This window comes from Aquarana catesbeiana, linkage group LG04, assembly GCF_042186555.1.
Source record: "Aquarana catesbeiana isolate 2022-GZ linkage group LG04, ASM4218655v1, whole genome shotgun sequence".
Taxonomy (NCBI): domain Eukaryota; kingdom Metazoa; phylum Chordata; class Amphibia; order Anura; family Ranidae; genus Aquarana; species Aquarana catesbeiana.
Genome location: NC_133327.1, coordinates 369625567 through 369644926, shown reverse-complemented (window position 1 = coordinate 369644926; position 19360 = coordinate 369625567). Strand labels below are relative to the sequence as shown.

The 19360-nt window shown below is 43.2% G+C and overlaps 1 protein-coding gene across 2 annotated transcripts in view; it reads right to left on the bottom strand.

Annotated features, from left to right (window-relative positions):
• Window positions 1–19360, bottom strand: part of FIG4 (FIG4 phosphoinositide 5-phosphatase) — a 444470-nt gene that overhangs the window by 293913 nt on the left and 131197 nt on the right. For both annotated transcript variants that reach the window (XM_073627061.1, XM_073627062.1), the window contains one exon: window positions 3056–3207. In XM_073627061.1, the coding sequence (XP_073483162.1) occupies window positions 3056–3207 (152 nt within the window). The remainder of the gene's footprint in view (window positions 1–3055; window positions 3208–19360) is intronic.

Sequence of the window (19360 nt, the reverse complement as noted above, 5' to 3'; positions counted from 1 at the left end):
ATCCTCACCCAACTGTACAAAAAAATGGCAACAACCACATATACCATGTTTCAGGTTTTTAAAAGGCCATATATAACTGTCCTTTGCAGCAAGGTGCACATGAAAGGGAGCACGGCCGCGGGGGCTACCGCACACGGGCGCTACCGCGCACGGGCACGCACCCCCGTTGGCGCCAGGCGGGTTATTTAAACCTGCCTGTCACACTCAGTCCCCGCTGTCTGCTCTACAGCGTTCCGTGTGCCAAAACTTGATCTGATCTGAAACCTTCTGTTTTTTGACCCGGCTTCCTGTTTGACTATCCAGCTATCTGCCTGCATCTGACCCTTTGGCTTGCTTAGACCATTCTCCTGTTTGATCCTTGGTACCTTTGCTGTCCGCCTGATACCGACCACCGGCCTTGTCTGACTATCCTTCTGCTTGATATCTGCTATCAGCCTGCTACCTACGGTTGTTCCTGGTTTCAGTCCAGCCTTTCAGTATCCAGCCTGCTACTTGCTGTTGTTCCTGGTTCTGGTCCAGCGTTCCAGTATCCAGCCTGCTACTTGCTGTTGTTCCTGGTTCTGGTCCAGCGCTCCAGTATCCAGTCTGCTACCTACTGTTGCTCCTGGTTCCAGTCCAGCCTTCCAGTATCCAGCCTGCTACTTGCTGTTGTTCCTGGTTCCGGTCAAGCGCTCCAGTATCCAGTCTGCTATCTCCTGTTGTTCCTGGTTCCAGTTCAGCATTCCAGTAGCCAGCCTGCTACCTGCTGTTATTCCTGGTTCCGGTCCAGCGCTCCAGTATCCAGTCTGCTATCTCCTGTTGTTCCTGGTTCCAGTCCAGCATTCCAGTACCCAGCCTGCTACCTGCTGTTGTTCCTGGTTCCAGTCCAGCATCCCAGTATCCAGTCTGCTACCTGCTGTGGTTCCTGGTTCCAGTCTAGCACTCCAGTTCTCTGCCTACTTACCTGCTGCTGTTCCTGGCTTCAGTCTGCATTCCAATCTCCAGTCTTCTCGTCAGTTCCTGGTTCCTGAGTTTCCACCACTCCAGGACTTCTGGGTGACTGTTGATCCTGCCAGGCACCCATACCACTCCTTACTCCTGTGTCCTCTGTCCCAATTTCAGAGGGCCGAGAGTGGGAGCCATAGGGGAGGTCTCTCTCTGCACTTCAGGCTCAAAACCTACCAGGTACGTGACAACCAACCTGCAAAACAACCAAATTGGCCCTAACAGTTTATGTTAAAAACAAAGGGTTATGTTTGCACACATTTGCAAATATATGCATAAGCCATACTGCCAACGCCAAGGGACCTCTGTATATGCTGTGGTCCTAACTCTAAATTTCCAGAGCCTCCATAGTAGGAGCACATGTAAGAATGGATAGATTAAGGGTAGGTATGCCTGGAGGGATCCCACCCCTCCTAAAATTCCTCACCCAAGCATAACCCTAGTTCAGCTAAGCTTTAATTTTGTATCAAGCAATGAGGAACACAAGCAAGAGGGGATTGATCTCAGTGTCCTGTGATGTACTCCTAGATAAAGATTTTGCAGGTAAACCAAAAAAACTACTTTCTTAATTCATATATCACAGGACTCAACAGCAACAGGACAGGCTCCTGAGCAGCATGACTGCCTGTCACCCCTTCATTGATGGCCATGGCATTGTTCAACTGCACCCCCCTGGAAAGATGTGAAAGCAGACAGACCAATGTATGAGAGCTAGCTGAACTGCCCAGAGGTCCAGGATGTTAGTAGAAGAGAACAAGAAGACCTAGACAGCTGCACACCGGCAGCACTTGAAGCACTTATGAGTAAGCACTTGGTGTAAGTGCAAAACGCATCAAATATTCTTGTACCACCCCACAGTCGTGTTTTGTGTACCCCATGATCCTGTATTTTGAATAAAAAGACGGATTTATCCATTCCGGTGTGCGGCTGTCCAGGTCTTTCTGTTCTCTTCTACTTGCATCAGCATTTAGTCAGCACCTGGGGCTCTTCTCTTCCTGGAGGTAATGAGACACATGCACTCTATTTTAAGCCCCTCTTTGAGCGGAGGATCCCACATCACCTCATTTAATTTCAGGTCCAGGATGTTGATTGGCAACTTCAGCTCCTCTGATGACCTGGTTCCCTGAACTGGGGAGTTTCTCCAGAACACACCCTAGCCTAACAGGCTGGCATCCATTGTCAAGACTTTCCAATTCATCAGAATGAAGGATTTCTCTGCATCCAGCATCTGCATGGATAGCCACCATTCCAGAACTTGGGAGTCAGATGCACCAGCAAATCCAAGGACTTATGACATTTGTCCCATACTTACAGGTTATGAAGCAGCAGAGCTCTGAAGTGAAACTGGGCATATGGGCATTGAAGGTGGCTATCATCTCCTCTAGCACTATCATGTATGCCTGGATCAGGAGACTTTCCAAAGACCTCAGGAACTCCACCTGAACTAGAAAAGGGAAGCATTTTTTGTGTGGAAGAAAAGCCTTATCTAAGATTAAACCCATGTACTTAAAAAGTTGAGTTGGAACCAAGGCAGACTTCTGAAGTTTATGTACGCAACCAAATCTCTCCAGGACCTGTACTGTGTGCTGGACGCTGCACATCAGTTTTTGATCCGATTGCTCCCCTAGTAGCAAGGTTGCCACAATGGGAATCACCAGGAGCGATTCTAACAAAAGCTTCATAGTTATGAAAATGACTTTGAAATGACATTAACATGATAAAGATTACATGAGATTTTAGTGAATGGGTTTATATTACCTTTTAAATAAAACATAAAAATAAATAAAATAAATAGGAGGGTATTACATATTTTTCTAATTTTAGTGAAACTCAAAAAGTTGATCGACACGCTATAAAAATTACAGGACCTATTTTGTGTACAAATCGATTGGCATTTGTAAGAATCAAATTATGAAGCATAACATTTTACATAAATAAGTACATCTGAACAAGTAGTCTGATTTCATAAACTTTTCCAATTAAATCATTCTTAGTGGGAATATCAAGTTTAAATTTGGATTTTGTGCTCAGAAATTAAACAGTCAGGAAAATAAGAAGATATACAACTCACTGCTTCCACCATGGCTACTTATTGCTTCATCCTCAAATATATCAAAACCTTCCTGACGAGTCTGATTTGTTATCTCGAACTTCATCATTTCAGTGGGCATCCGTAAGATTGTAAGATTGTACTGGAGCGAGTGACTCAAATCATAACTGTAGCTGAAATTGTAAACAAGCAGTTAAAATACATACAATCACTGCCCATTTTGTAAGAAAAAGTAAATCTTTTCAAAAAGGTAAAAAATGTTTTTTTTTTCCCCATTATGCTTTTTCATGTGGAAATTTTATGAAGACCAAGAAAAACAATGCAAAAACAGAAATTTGATTCAGTCCAGACACTGCAAATAATACTCAGTTACCACATACTAATGCCCTGTACACACAGTCTGACTTTCCGACGGAATATGTGCGATCGGAGCTTGCTGTCGGAAATTCCGACCGTGTGTGGGCTCCATCTGACTTTTTCCATCGGAATTTCCTTACGCACAAAGTTTGAGAGCAGGCTATAAAATTTTGCGACAACAAAATCCGTTTGCGTAAATTCTGATTGTGTATGGCCAATTCTGACGCACAAAGTGTCACGCATGCTCAGAATAAATTCCGAGATGGAACTGATCGGTCTGATAAAATTAGCGTTCGTAATGAATACAGCACTTTCGTCACGCTGCAATGTTTTAAATTGTTGAATGCAGCGCACTCTCTTCTTCTTTATAATGTTAGAAGAATGAAGTTGTTTTGCTGCTCATATTTACACAGACTTTTCACAAACTTCTTTCTTTATTATTTCTCGTGATTTCATGAATATAATATTTTGATTTGTCACATCTACCGAAAATGTCTTTATTTTTTTCAATTTATTTTTTGGTATTATTTGTTTATTTTTTTAAAAACACAGATCTCCTGTTTTTTTTTTGTTTTTGTTTTTTGGTGATCTCCAGAATAGTTTTGGGTGTGTTTTGTGTGTCAAGTTACCACAACACCATTATTATCCTGTCTTTTTTAATCTCAAGGAAATTGGTTGGTGTTGGTGTCCCTTGTTAATTTCACATTGTATTTTGGAAATGTACCTGCCTCCTCACAAACAAACTGTCCTTTTTGAAGGAAAACACACATAGGCAAGTATTAGTTCCAAAAAATACCTTTATTAAGGGGTCCTAACCAAATAAAGAGTGAGGCAATGCTAGAGAAACAGCAGAAATTGGTGAAGCCTTTGGCCCCCAGGGCAAACATCAACTATTTTCAGGCAAAATTGGTGGCCTGAGGAGTCCATATATTTAAGGGAGTACAATCTAGTCCAGAAGTCCAAGAGATCATTAACAGTAGCAGATGACATGTATGTCCCCAGGCTGTGGTCATAGAAGAGCCTGCATCTTTTGTCAGACCAGACTGAACCCAGGCCATCACTTTCTTGTCTTCCTTCCACTCTTCCTTCCAGGCTGTGTCTGTGGTGTTGGAGCTGTGGCAGGAGGAGGAGGATGATGATGCAACTCACACAGGTGGGTATTAGGTGTGATTTCGCCCCTCAACCCCTTATTTGATGTTTTATAAATTATTTCCTCACACATGAGGCGTTGCCCCTCCTGCATGTCCTGCAGTTTTGTGGCAGCCATGGAGGCAAAGGCCTCTTCATGAGTGGGGGTGGCTCTGAGGGACGCAGAAGCCTCCCGAATCAGCCTGAGCGCTGACTCCTCCATGTTACTCCCCTTCCTGGGTCTTTTGTTTGGAAGGTGGAGGGGAATAACCTGTGATTGTGTGAGGCTCCTACTGGGCCCTGCCATCTCCTGGCTGCCACTTACCCTGGCCACCTCCTGGCTGCCACTAACCCCCGCCTCCTCCTGGCTGCCACATTCCACAGCCTCCTCCTGTGTGCCATATTCCACAGCCTCCTCCTGTGTGCCATATTCCACAGCCTCCTCCTGGCTGAGGTCTTCCTGTGTATGAAAAAGTGACATAGTTTTAGTTTTTTCTTCATCAATCACACACAATTTTCATCTCATGACTGTTGCAAATTGATTGTTAATAAATAGAAAAGACTATCATTCTGAGCCCAGCACTTTTCATTCTTGTCCCAATTATTTTTGCCCACTACTGTCTATTGATATGTAAATGCCTTTATTAAATCAGCTATTAGTGAGCAATAATAACATCTGGTAATCATTTATGTTTTGCCAAGAAATCTGTAGAATAATGCTATACCTGGCTCAAGCTGGGCTCCTCCACTTCTTCCTGGCTAGAAGTCCCAGGTTGGACATCGGAAGCCTCAGCTGGGGTGCAAGATAGTGTGGAAGGAAGAGTGGAAGGAAGGGTTGAGAGGGATTCCCTGATTTCAGTCTAGTCTGACAGAAATCGCAGTCTCTCATAGTACCACAGCCCAGGGACATAAATGTCATCTGCTGCAGCTCCGGATCTCTGGGAATCCTGGACCTTCTTGAGCTCCCTAAGATAAGTGCTCCTGGGGCCACCAATTTTGGCTTTTAAATAGGGGATGGTTGCCATGGAGCCCACCAGCTTCACCAACTCCAGCAGTTTCTCCAGCGCTGCCTGGCTCTTTTGTTTATGATTATAATGCGGGTGTTTCACCTGCCACAGACAGGGCAGCTCCCTGTATTTGTCTATGAACAGGGGGAGGAAGTTGTGATCATGGAAGCCATCCATTTTCTCTGCAAGACAAAACACAAGACGAACCCTAATGTCAGGCTAAACTCTCCTAATCTTGTCCCAACGTAGGCCTCAATCTATAAGCAGTATAGGCCCAAGTTAAACTTGTAACTTCGTTACCACGATTGGCGCTTCCGATACTCCCTTCTCCGCTCACAGATCGTACGTACGACGCACGCGTGTTGCGCTTTATATACACTGCGCATGCGTGAAACTCCGCCCACCCCTGACGTTCTTTCTAGTCTATTCCCAGCCCCTTCTCTTTCGGCGCAGTGGGGAAGAGCACATGGCGGAGAGACAACAGATGCATGATAATAGCAGCAACGAAGAGGAGGAAAGCCCGGAGCCAGAAACGTCACGATCCCAGAGGAGATTTAAGGCCTCAAATATGGCCTTTGTTGAGATGGTGGAGATGGTGGACATATTAAAAAGTGCAGACTATGATGGAAAGTATGGACCTTACCCAAACCCAAATGTCAGAAAGGCCAAGATCATGGCTAAAGTTGTGAAGAGTCTGCAGAAGAATTTTGGGGTACAACGATCCAAGGATCAACTGAGGAAACGGTGGTCGGACCTCAAATTAAGGGAGCACGATCAGTATAGAAGGATCAGGAGAGTGCTGAAAAAAAGTAAGTAGTTGTCCTGTGTTCCTATTCTTTCTTTTTATTACGTTCGTGCTGCTCCATGTGCTTTTCTTTACTGTTGTACATTTAAAAATGGCAACTTTCATGTTCATGAGCACAATAATCGCTCGTAGGAAACATTGTTCGTTTAGCCACTAAAATACGATGTTTTGGCCAGATGCCAAAGGAGAGGACACTCAGCAGCTGTTTACACATCTGGACGCTGGAGCACTAGTGTGGGACAAAATAACACCCTTTTTATTAGTAGGGGTCCCACACAGGTGCTCCAGTGAATATTATAGGGGTGTCTCCATGTGTGAAGCTTGCACAAAACAGGTAAGTATTCAAGCTTTACAAAGGACAAAAAAATTTCTTCAGCTTCGAACTCTGCTAAAACAGACCATTGTACCCCACTTTCAAGCAATGTTTCATATTCCTATTTCTGCCATCAAATATCTGTGTGCCAAGTATACCTTTTTTGTTTACATAGGGGAGAAAAGACTCGGAGGACACCACTCATCAGGAGACACCATGGACCCCCCCAAACCCAACCAGAGGAGAAGGGAGACGTTGTAAAAATTGTCACCACAACAGGTGAGTGTCTGCGACCACAGCCTCAGGTAAGAGATGTATGCCTGCATATTTATAATACATGGTGTGTTTTTTTTGTTTTTTTTGTAGGTGATCGGGATGTTGTGGAAGAGGAATGTCATTTCACCAGTGAAAGTGCCCAGATCCTCATCGGGGAGATAATGGGGTGTAATTTAGGAAACGTAAAGCAAAACATCAATGGTATTCAAAACAAAATGAAGAACATCATTGATGTTTTAGGGGAAATCTAAAACACCCAGAAATCCCTTTTTTTTGTAACAAATTTTTTTTCCGTATGTTAAAAGCCAAATTTAGAAGATGCACACAGTGTGTCAACATGTGCTATCTGCCATCACGGGAGATCAATGTACGCGTTTTGTGGGTGCAACCCCTTCCTCAATAATAAATTAGCTTAAATAAAATTAGTTACACCCACAAAACACGTCCATTGATCCACCATGATGGCAGCTAGCACATGTTGACATTAGGCAATTTGTGTGCATCTTTTAATTTGGCTTTTACAGGGGGGACATCACCCCATCTGCTGAACGCATTATCAAACACAGTTTGTACATACTCATGTCTGATCTTGCCTTCACTTTATAAAAGTTGAACTTTGTAAGTTCCAGAGTTGTGTATTGTTTTATGGGTTTAAACATGCCTGTTTTACCTTAAAAGGAAATTTCTACTTAATGTGACCTTTAAAAATGTTATACAACAAACATGTTGGTTTTGTTCAAAGACCATTTTAGAAACGCACGTGATTGTGCTTTGATTAAAAAGATTGATAATCAACAATGTGTGGCTTCTTCTATCAATGCTCAAAAGCATTTTATATAGTAAAGTTGTTGTTTTCAGTGACAATGGGGGTTATTTACTAAAGGCAAATCCACTTTGCACTACAAGTGCAGTGTTAGTGCAGTCTCAAGTGCACTTGTAGTGCAAACTCTATTTTCCTTTAGTAAATAACACCCAACAGTGCTTTCTAATTTTACACAATCACGCCATTTTCATGACTCCCTAAATTTCGGTCATGGTGTTGAAAATTAATAATATTTTTTAATTTAGGTTTACGTGAACCCAATGTTTAATATTTGACATTTCATGATATTTACCTATATAAACCCTACTGTAAAACAATGAGCTTACTTTATAGATCCTTGTAAACTTACTTTATGTATCTTTATAACATTGTATACTCAATAAACTTCTTTTGACAAGGAAAATTATTAATATTTTTGTCAGTAATGCATTACATACATTAACAAAAAAAACAAGGGGTGTGTGTAGCAGACCCACAACATAATAATAATAGTTAGCTGAAGAAGAGATTGTCACCTCATGTGTCAACGAAATTTCATTTGCACTGTTGAAGAAAAAGGCCAAAAAATTAGAACATTAATAAAACATAACCGAGGAGAAAGCTAAAAGAAAGTCAAGCAGTAAATCAAAGCAAATATTTGTTCAGTTTCAAATATATTTTTATTTTAAAAATGTCCCAGACATTGTCTGGCATATCGATGGCTCCCCTACCCGCAAAGTATTCCATGTATCTTATACGGACCTCAGGGGCACTCGGGTGGGCAAGCCAGGATGGCCAGTTTCAAGCGCCGTCAGGGTTGGGTCATTAATATGAATTCCGGCCTCAGGCTCAACTGAGGCAGCATAGTTTAAAGAATTTCTCCTTAATAAGTTGTGGAGAACACAGCAACACAGGATGATGTGATTGAGTTTATATTCCGCCATGTGTATCGGTGTAAGAAATAGGCAGAACCGGCTGGCCATTATTCCAAATATATTCTCCACCACTCTTATGGCTCTGGCCAGCCGGTAATTAAAAACCCTCTCTTTTGGGGTGAGGGTCCTCATAGGGAATGGCCACATAAGATGGTCCCCCAGCGCAAATGCTTCATCCACAACGAAGACAAATGGGAGTCCTTCCGCATTGTCTTCTGGAGGTGGCAAGCCCAAACTGCCATTCTGGAGACGCCTGTAGAACTCGGTCTGGGCAATGACTCCACCATCCGACATCCGGCCATTCTTCCCCACGTCCACATACAGGAACTCGTAAGTAGCCGACATCACCGCCAAGATCACAATACTATTGAACCCCTTGTAATTATAATAGTATGACCCCGAGTTGGGGGGTGGGACTAGGTGGACATGTTTCCCATCAATTGCCCCTCCACAGTTAGGACAGTCCCACCGTTGGGCAAAGTGGGAGGCCACAGTCTGCCATTCCTGTGGGTTGAAAGGAAACTGTGGAGTCAAACAAGAATAAAAAAAAAATGTCATTTTGCACATAAACATTGAAAGCAGATTAGACACAAACATTCTTGGCCAATATCAGTATAACATTTATTTTAGGGAGTATTTAAAGACAAAAGTATAAGGTCCACCTATCAGATTCCTCACCCCCTCTGATGGCCCATTGTTAAAATTTTAGGGGGGAGATGTTTTGGACAGGTAACCCTCTCCACTTCATTGAGAGATGAATGCCTAAATAATGTGTATTACTTTGGCCAGCCCCTCCTTACTTACACTATTGGCAGCCCACTTGACAGGTAAGAAGTGTCATAATACAAAAATATAATTACACACTGTCCAAATTGGAGCATAATTTTAACATTCTGCAATTACCTATCAAGATAATAATAGGATAGAAAAACTTTAAACAGTACCATTTGAAAGTATTCAGGCAGGCCCTTGCACTACATGCTTTGGGGAATTCATACAGAAATCTGACCACAAAAGAGGTAGGTATAGTGTGTATGGGTTTGGCAAAGTCAGCAGATAGAGGATTGGTATGGGTTGACTTAGTGGTTGGGGGGAGGGAGGGTTCCAAATGAGTTTGGGACCCAAAAAAAAGCCTCTGGCACTCTGCCAGAATTTAAGGACACAAATAACATTTGTACACATTTTAGGGGGGTGTTTAGGGTAAAGCACTACTATGGAGCTGACAAAATACATTGTTAAGTGACTAGGCGAGGTGGATATAGGCCCAGGAGAGCATGCTGGAGAGGTAAGTGAAGGCAAATATGTATGAAGGAAAAAAAAACGTAAAACATTCCAGCATGCATGAGGATAAAGGGGACATTCACAACATATTACAATCATGGTAATTAGGGAATGATGAAAGAAATACAATATATTATCAAACATTAAATACAATAAAATGTGATGTTAAAGGATAAATCTTACCTTAATATAGGACCTGAATGATGGCAGAACAGGTCTCTGGGATAATGATCCCCAGAGCCTGGGGGGAGATGCCTGTCGAGAACTTGAGGTCCTGCAGGCTTCTTCCCATCGCCAAGTACCGCGACGTGGCAACTAGCCTCTGCTCCGGAGTGATGGCTTGCCTCATGCAGGTATCCTGCCTGCTGATATAAGGGGTCAGCAAAGCCAACAAACGGTAAAAACGAGGTCCGTCATCCGGAGAAAGTTCCTGAAATCGTCAGGAATATTCTCACGGATCTCACGAAGCAAAGGCATGTGACAGAATTGGTCACGCTGGAGCAACCAATTCTTGGTCCATAAACTCCTCCCCATCCTGTTCATGGACTGGGCTTGTGTCAAAGTAAGAACCCCAACACCAAGCCCCTGCACAGCATAAACTCTACGATGAGTACATACACGTAACATGGCTTCAAAACGGTCGACTGGTCAGAACGAAGTAACAGAACGCACTGAAGAATGGCAAGGCCTGTGAAGAGCGACCTGAAAATCAGCAACGAGTGGACAAGAACACAATGATAAATCAACGCGAACTCACTACACGCACTGAAGACCAGATACAAACCTATAAGCACAAACTGAACAGCAGAAAAACGAACTGAAAATCACGAGTCTGATAAGCACGAATCGTCTCTCACCAAACTTTTACGAACACAAGATTAGCAAAAGGAGCCCAAAAGGTGGCGCGCTTGGTATTGAACTGCCCTTTTATAGTCCCGTCGTACGCGTTCTACGTCACCGCGTTCTTGACGTTAGGAAATTCCGACAACTTTGTGCGACCGTGTGTATGCAAGACAAGTTTGAGCCAACATCCGTCAGAAAAAATCAGATGGATTTTGTTATCGGAATGTCCGATCAATGTCCGATCATGTGTACAGGGCATAAGAAGAATTTTGGACACAAATGAGCAAAGATTCCACTCTCTGTATAAATATATGGTAGAGGCATGGGAACATGAAAAATTCAGCTTTTTTTAAAAATAAAACATAAAATCTAATTGCATACAACGATCAATATAATGAAAAAAAAATTGTATTTAAAAAATATAAAATAGTGATACAAACAGTATTTTCTGGACAGTATTAAAACAGAAACTTCTTAAAATATCTAACACTGATGGCGGACCGGGATGCTGATGTCTCTTGATATCTGTAAAGATTTCGATTCCCTCTCGTGGCCATTTCTTTTCCGGGTGCTGTTGAGATGGAACTTCGGTCCTAAGTTCTTGGCCTCGCTGCACTCCTCATATAGCTCACCCACAGCGCAGATAGTTCTGAGGGCCACAGATTGGATCCGATACCCATCTCATTGGGCACTCGGCAGGGATTCCCGTTATCTCCTATACTGTTCGTCATAGCCATCAAAACTCTTGCAATAGAGATACGGCAAAACCAAGACATTTTGGGGATAGCGAGTGGGGGGGGGAGCCATAAGTGTGCTCTATTCGCTGATGATTTGTTGTTGTTCATCACCTCAACCCACACTACTCTGCCAAACCTACTTTCCCTTCTGGACCACTTTGGCAGAATTTCTGGGATCATAGTTAACAATGACAAATCAGAAGCGATGAATTTCAATTCCGACACTACAGAGTATTAAATCGCAATACCCATTTCAGTGGCAGCCGACGTCCCTCTCCTATTTAGGAATCAGACTGACCCCCCGCGTTTCCTCCCTTTACAAGGCCAATTAGCCTACTCTATTTGCTGGGTTATTAGAGGACATGCAGGGATGGTCAGACGTGAGCTTATCATGGATAGGTAAAATTGCCTCAGTGAAAATGACAATCCTGCCCAGGTTATTATATTTTTTTCGTACTTTACCGATCCAGGTCCCTGTTAGCGCTATACAATTGGTCCAATCCAAAGTACTCCGATTTATCTGGGGTATCAAAGTACACAGAATAGCAAGGGCCACGATGTACGCTCCTAAGGATATGGGTGGTCTAGGGGTGCCAGACTTTCGGAAATATTAGCAGCACAGATCGCTCAACTAGGCCAACTCCATAGCAAACATTAGCAACCAGATTGGGTTGCCATAGAGGCCCAGGCAATTTTCCCACTTGCACTTGCAATGCATCTCGTCCTTTGGGACACCCCGAAACACCACAGGGCTATACTGAGCCCACCGCTCTCCCATTCACTACAGGTGTGGAATACAAGCTGCAGGAGATGGCCTCTGTGCTCATCGCATATCCCTGTAGCTCACCGAGTATGCAACCTGACAGGTATGGTTGGTGGTTGAATAAAGGAAAGTACCGTATTTCATGGGAAGCCTGGAGATGCCCCCCGCTGAGAGCTTCCACTTGCAACAAATTCATCACTTTCTCCAATCCCTACAGAAAGACAGCTCTGATGTGGCAGTCGGTACTGTGTTTGAAAACAGATGCATGCAGGATGCTGCTCTGCGAGGGAGCATCTCGCTATTACATAAACTGCTCAACACCAATAATGATATATTATCCTACCAGGTGGCGTGGGAGAGGGATCTGTCTATAACCCCCAAGGCGGAAGACTGGCGTAAATGGAGCACGAGGATTCATAAAAGCATTCTGAATGTAGCCTCGATAGAAGCAGGCTATAAAGTCCACGCCAGATGGTACTTGGTACCTGAGTGTCAAAGATGTATCCAAGCACCTCAGACGTGTGCTTCAGGGGTTGTGGTCAAATTGGCACACCATTACATATGTGGTGGGCGCGCCCTAAGGTTCACCGCTTTTGGATAAGGGTACACTCACTTATTTTCTCAGTCACGATGGTTAATATCCCTAAAAAAGCGAGTGTAGCCTTAATAAATAAGCCTGTTGAAAATATCCCTCGACATACCCAGACCCTAATTTATTTTATGTTCTTAGTGGCTAAAATCGCTATAGCCACAGCATGGAAAAGCTCTGTCATAGATATGGCCTTGATGAAATGAAAACTTACGTGGATCATGTTGAGTGAAAAGGTAGTGAGTATCTTACGAGATAAGCTACCAACCTTTGACAAAATTTGGTCTCCTTGACTGGATTATTTGAATGTCCCAGGAGACTGATGCCAATAATGAGTGGAGGATCCCCGGTCGGACTCACTTCTTCCTCTTTCTTTCTTTACCATAACTATTGTTCCTCTGATCCCAACCGATCTAAGAATTATGTCCTATCTGCTCTTCCCCTCCCCCACTCTTTTTTTTTCTTCCTCTCGAAAGAATTTTTGTTATAGTTGAGGGATTGGAGCCCCCAACAGGGGAAACGGGGGGAAGATATTTAGAGAAAATTGGTCACTGGACTAGAACCCTCTATATCATTCTTGAGGGCATACTCACAGTGATTATGTTTCAGCAAGGTCTCAAACTTCCTGCCCTCCTTGATCCTTATTTTGATATACAGGGCAATAATCCTGATGGCTACCTCTCAGGGAAAATAATGTCTTCGTAATGTACTATGTTCATGATCCAAAGCTTATTTTTCTCACCTATTTCAGTTGGTGCCCACATGTTCCACCGTGGCCTTACCAAAGAGCTAACCATTTACCAAGATCTTCCCCTGATGATTTCATACTTGCCTCCCCTCATTTGTTTTGTATCAGTTCTTGTTGTATGATTCAGAGCATGCAAGGATTCTTTGCTGCTCTGCACAGTGTTCATTTACTCTATATTTTTCAAAATACCAATAAAAACGATTGAAACAGAATATATATAGCAATGAGGAAAATTAACTGCTTTCGGTCACTATGGAGACAATTGGAGGGCTGTCCATCAACTTGCAGAAGCAGAGCTGAGTGGCATTTTGTTAGATAGTACAGGACTCAGATTATTAGAGAGACAGAATGTGTAAGATGAAACAGTCAGTTAAAATGATAGTATTTACCAGAAGGTTAATAATGTTCTGTATTTGAATGCTTTCTTAGATATTTCTGTTAAGCCAGTAACGGGGTTGTGAACTTTAATCACTGTATGCCAAATGACTTGTATTCTATAAGTGTGAATACAAATTAACTAGGTTCCAATTAAATGTCTCCAACTGTATTTCTGTGTTTAAATGGTTACTATGGCAGTCTTTGGCAAATATTACTTCCGGTTCCTAATTGCTTGCTTGACAAGCGTGTGCCTAATGACTCACATCTGCTGTAAAGCACCTCAAGGGTCTGGCATGGGGGGAATGGCTTGCCTTGCACTTAGAACTAAATGCCAATCTTTTTTATTTATATTACCTATAATTTACTGGACTATGTCTGTGTAAAACCAAAGCTCTTTATCAACATACAGTATACATACTGAAATAACATGGATTTTAACATAAGATTGCCTTATGGCAACATACTCCACAGGAATGCAAAATGTTAAGCAAATAATGTATTTAAGACTACCTTTCCACATATAAGAATATTACATTTCAGCAGACTAGTTAGAATATGAACTTCTACATTCAACAGTAAATTAGGAAACAGATTTCATTTGATAAACTGCAAAAGAGAAATAAAAGTAAGGCTTTTGTACAGCTATGTTTTTATCAATCACTATTCGCTATAGTCACTATATGTAAAGCCCAAACTTTTTTTTTGGATAGAAAGAGGAGATGTGGCCACGCAATGGTGGAGTGTGGAAGCACTGACCCGGAGCTCCGCTCAGACTGACCTCCCACCTGCACCCACGGCAACTGAACATGCCAAAAGGAGCAAAACACTCTCACAACCCTCATGTGCTGGTCCCGCTACCCGTAGTTCACTCCTTGCTGATTTCTTTGCTCCACGTGCTCCCATTACCTCAGAGCAGCTTGCAGACAACATGGCGACCAATTCCCAGAGCGTGGCCACCCAGGACTGTCCTGCCCACATGCCCTCTTTACAGAACACCTTTCTGGCACTCTCAGGTGAGCTCCCCCAAGACACAGGCAGAGGCATTGGGATTACAGCCCACTGTGATAGGGGCAGAATCCCTGCAGCCAGCTACATCGCTCACTATACAGCAACAACTATACGCTCTGCGACTGCAGCAGGACCATTTAGAAAATAGGCGCAGAAGTAATAATTTGAAGTTACAGGGTATACCAGAGGCTATGACATCTAGAGAGCTCCATTCTGCAGTCACAGCCATACTGAACAGAATTTGGGCAGAGACTCTGCAGAATACCTGAAGCTAGACAGGGTTCAATGGATTCAGGGTCCTATTCCTCTGGCAGATGGAAGATCTTGGGACATCCTATGTATAGTGCACTTCTATAATATTAAAGAGGCGATTCTCTGTAAAGCATGACACCAGGGTCCGATAGTCTTTGATGGCGCTTCAATTCAAACTCTTCCTGACCTCTCCAGGCGTATCTTGCAGATGCATCATACCTTGAAGCCCCAGCTAGAAAAGTTGTTTGAAGAAGACGCCACATATTGCTGGGGTTTTCCATTCCACCTGTTTGTGACAAAGGGCCCTCGCTCATTTGTGCTCTGCACGCAAGAAAACTGGTCAGGGAGGCTGCCAAGAGGCCTACAGCAACATTAAAAGAGCTGCAGGAATATCTGGCAAATACTGGTTGTGTGGTACATGTGACAACAATCTCCTATATTCTTCATATGTCTGGGCTATGGGGTAGAGTGGCAAGACAGAAGCCTTTTATTGCAAAGGAAAACATCCATGCCCGGATAAATTTTGCCAAAACACATCTGAAGTCTCCCAAAAGCATGTGAGAAAATGTGTTATGGTCTGATGAAACCAAGGTTGAACCTTTTAGCCATAATTCCAAAAGATATGTCTGTCGCAAAAACAACACTGCACATCACCAAAAGAACAGCATACCCACAGTGAAGCATGATGGTGGTAGCATCATGCTATGGGGCTGTTTTTCTTCAGCTGGAACAGGAGCCTTCGTCAAGGTAAAGGGAATTATGAACAGTTCCAAATACCAGTCAATATTGGCACAAAACCTTCAGGCTTCTGCTAGAAAGCGGAACTTCATCGTTAACCACTTCAGCCCCAGAAGGATTTACCCTCTTAAAGCAGGGGTCCACCCTCACCGCCAAAAAAAAAAAAAAAAATATTAAAAGCCAGCAGCTACAAATACTGCAGCTGCTGACTTTTAATACATGGCCACTTACCTGTCCCAGGGTCCAGCGATGTCGGCAGGCGACGCCGAGAACCCGCTCGGTTCTCGGCAGCTGCCGCCGCCATCCTGGGTGAGGGAATCAGGAAGTGAAGCGTTGCGGCTTCACTTCCCGGTTCCCTACTGCGCATGCACGAGTCGCGCTGCACATCGTAAGTGGTCCCCGCTCTCTCCTGGGAGCTGTGTGTTTCCCAGGAGACAGCGCGGTGGGGACGGGAAGAGGCGTAGACTCCCATGGAAGTCTATGCCGGAAATGGGTGCAAATATCTGTCTTAGACAGGTATCTGCACCCCCCTCCCCCCTGAAAGGTGCCAAATGTGACACCAGAGAGGGGGAGGGTTCCGAAAAGCGGAAGTTCCATTTTTGTGTGGAACTCCGCTTTAATGGCCAGGCCATTTTTTGTGATACAGCACTGCCTCGGTTTAACTGACAATTGACGTTGTAACCAAACAAAATTTAGGTCCTTTTTTCCTCACAAATAGAGCTTTGTTTTGGTGGTATTTAATCATCTCTGCGGTTTTTATTTTTTGCGCTATAAACAAAAGAAGACAATTTTGAAAACAAAAAAAACAATATTTTTTACATTTTGCTATAATAAATATTCCCCAAAAAAAAAAAAAAAAAAAAAAAACAAATTTCTTCATCAGTTTAGGCCAATATGTATTCTTCTACATATTTTTGGTAAAAAAACAAAAACAAAATCGCAATAAGCGTATATTGATTGGTTTGCACAAAAGTGATAGGGGATATATTTATGGCATTTTTATTATTTTATTTTTACTAGTAATGGCGGTGATCAGCAATTTTTAGCAGGACTGCGAAAATCGCTGATCACTAGGAACTAGATCACTAGACGATCTCTCTCTACTCCCCTGACAGAACGGGGATCTGTTTGTTTACATCAACAGATCCCCATTCTAGGTCTCTGTAGAGCGAACGCGGGTTGCCCGCGAACATCGTCTCTGGTGATGCGCCGTGGGTGCACACCTGCTATAGCCATTAAAAAAGGGACTGCTGTACCGGTACGGCAATTTGTGCAGCCGAGCCAACCTGCCACAGTGTAACTGCAGTGGCTGCTCGGCAAGCGGTTAAGCATGACAATGACCCAAAGCATACATCCAAATCAACAAAGGAATGGCTTCACCAGAATAAAATTAACGTTTTTTTGAATGGCCCAGCCAGAGCCCAGACCTGAATCCGACTGAAAATCTGTGGGGTGATCTTAAGAGGGCTGTGCACAGGAAATGCCCTCGCAATCTGACAGATTTGGAGTGTTTTTGCAAAGAAGAGATGGGCAAATATTTCCAAGTCAAGATGTACCATGCTGATAGACTCATCTCATACCCCAAAAAACTGAGTGCTGTAATAAAATCAAAAGGTGCTTCAACAAAGTATTAGTTTAAGGGTGTGCACACTTATGCAACCATATTATTTTAGTTTTTTATTTTTACTTGCCTCCACCTAAAATATTTCAGTTTGTTGTTCAACTGAGTTGTACAGTTTTTAGGTCACTTTAGGTGGAAAAAGTTCTGAAATGATTTAGCTTTGTCTAATTTTTTTACATTACAGAAACCTGAGATTTTAACTAGGGTGTGCAGACTTTTTATATCCACTGTATTTAGGGGTTAAAATTAACTTCCTCTGTGGATAAAATATTTTCAGCTAACTTTCCACCTCTGCTCTGCGCTCTTACCTCTGATTTAGACAAGGGGCATGTGGGCTACTATACATGGCTGGGTCAAAATGCTATCCTTAAAATGAATGTCATACTAAGACTGCATTATCCTTTTCAGACTTTGCCTATAGTTAAACCTAATTCATTTCTGAAATGAGTGCACAGTGTCTTTCGTTAGATTTGTCTGGGCGACAATGCATCCACGCCTGTCTCACTCACATTTAGTCATGCCTAAAATACATGGGGGAATGGCCTTCCGAGACCCGCTTCGATATTACGAAGCAGTCCATCTTGCCAGGGTACTCACGTGGTGCAGAGATGGGGGACACAAAGCGTGAGTACTGATTGAACAGTCTTGCTCTGATATTCCATTACAATGCTTGCCATGGTTACGTCCACAATCTCTGGAAACTCTACAGCACCATCACCTTATTGGTGCAACCCTCAGCGCTGTGCAACAAAGTGATCATTTTTCTAGGTCAGAAGGGGAGATTACTCGGCTTCATCCATAATGGGGAAACCCAGCGTTCCCCCCTGGCCTTACTGACTTCTGCTTCGAAAGACTTTTCAGGCAAGGCAAGTTTCAACTCGGTAACTTCCTCACTGACTCAAAGTTAAAGACCAATGCTGAAATACAGTTGATGTTTGATCCGCTGCTGGAACCCTGGCATCTACAGCAACTTTCCCCCTTTTCCTTAGCAGTGTTCTCCATGAGGGGTGGTCAACCCATATTAACACACCGTTTAAAAATGTATGTCTGGAACGGGGCCCCTCTGCTCACGGGGTCTCCGAGGCCTATAGATTGCAAATACCTTCCCCTGAGGGATTCACCCCTAGAATTCTCCTGAAATGGGAAAGGGACCTGGGGCACTCATTTTCCGCTGAGCAGTGGGACCATCTCCTCTATTTTGCTCATTACTCCTCAGTGGCCAGTAAATACCAGAAGCTGGAATTTAAGGTCCTCAAATGCTGGTATAAGGTCCTGTTCCTCTCGAAAATCTACCTTGACATCTGCTGACATTGTGGAGGGCTGAGTGTACCATTTTGCATAACTTCTGGTCTTGCCGAAAACTTGACATGTTTTGGTCACAGGTATTGAGACATTATCAAACAGCTCACTGACTACGACCTGGGCTCTGAGCTGGCCAGATATCTTCTTCACTACTCAGATTTCTTGAAAGGTAAATATAAAAATGCAATGTTAGTCCACCTTCTAAATGCCGCAAGAGTCTGTATTCCAGCCCATCGGAAGCTGGAATCCCTCCTTAACCTTAGGAGGTAGAGGAGAAATTTATTAAAAAGTGGTTTTATTGGTCCCCTTATGCCTGTTCTAGGGAATATGGCTCTGTGCTAGCAGAGGAGGAGTAGAGACCCTAAACCCTACCTTTTCTCCCCCCCCCCTTTTTCTCTCTCTCTCTTTTCCTTGTGTTTTCTTTCCTTTGTTTCTATTATGTT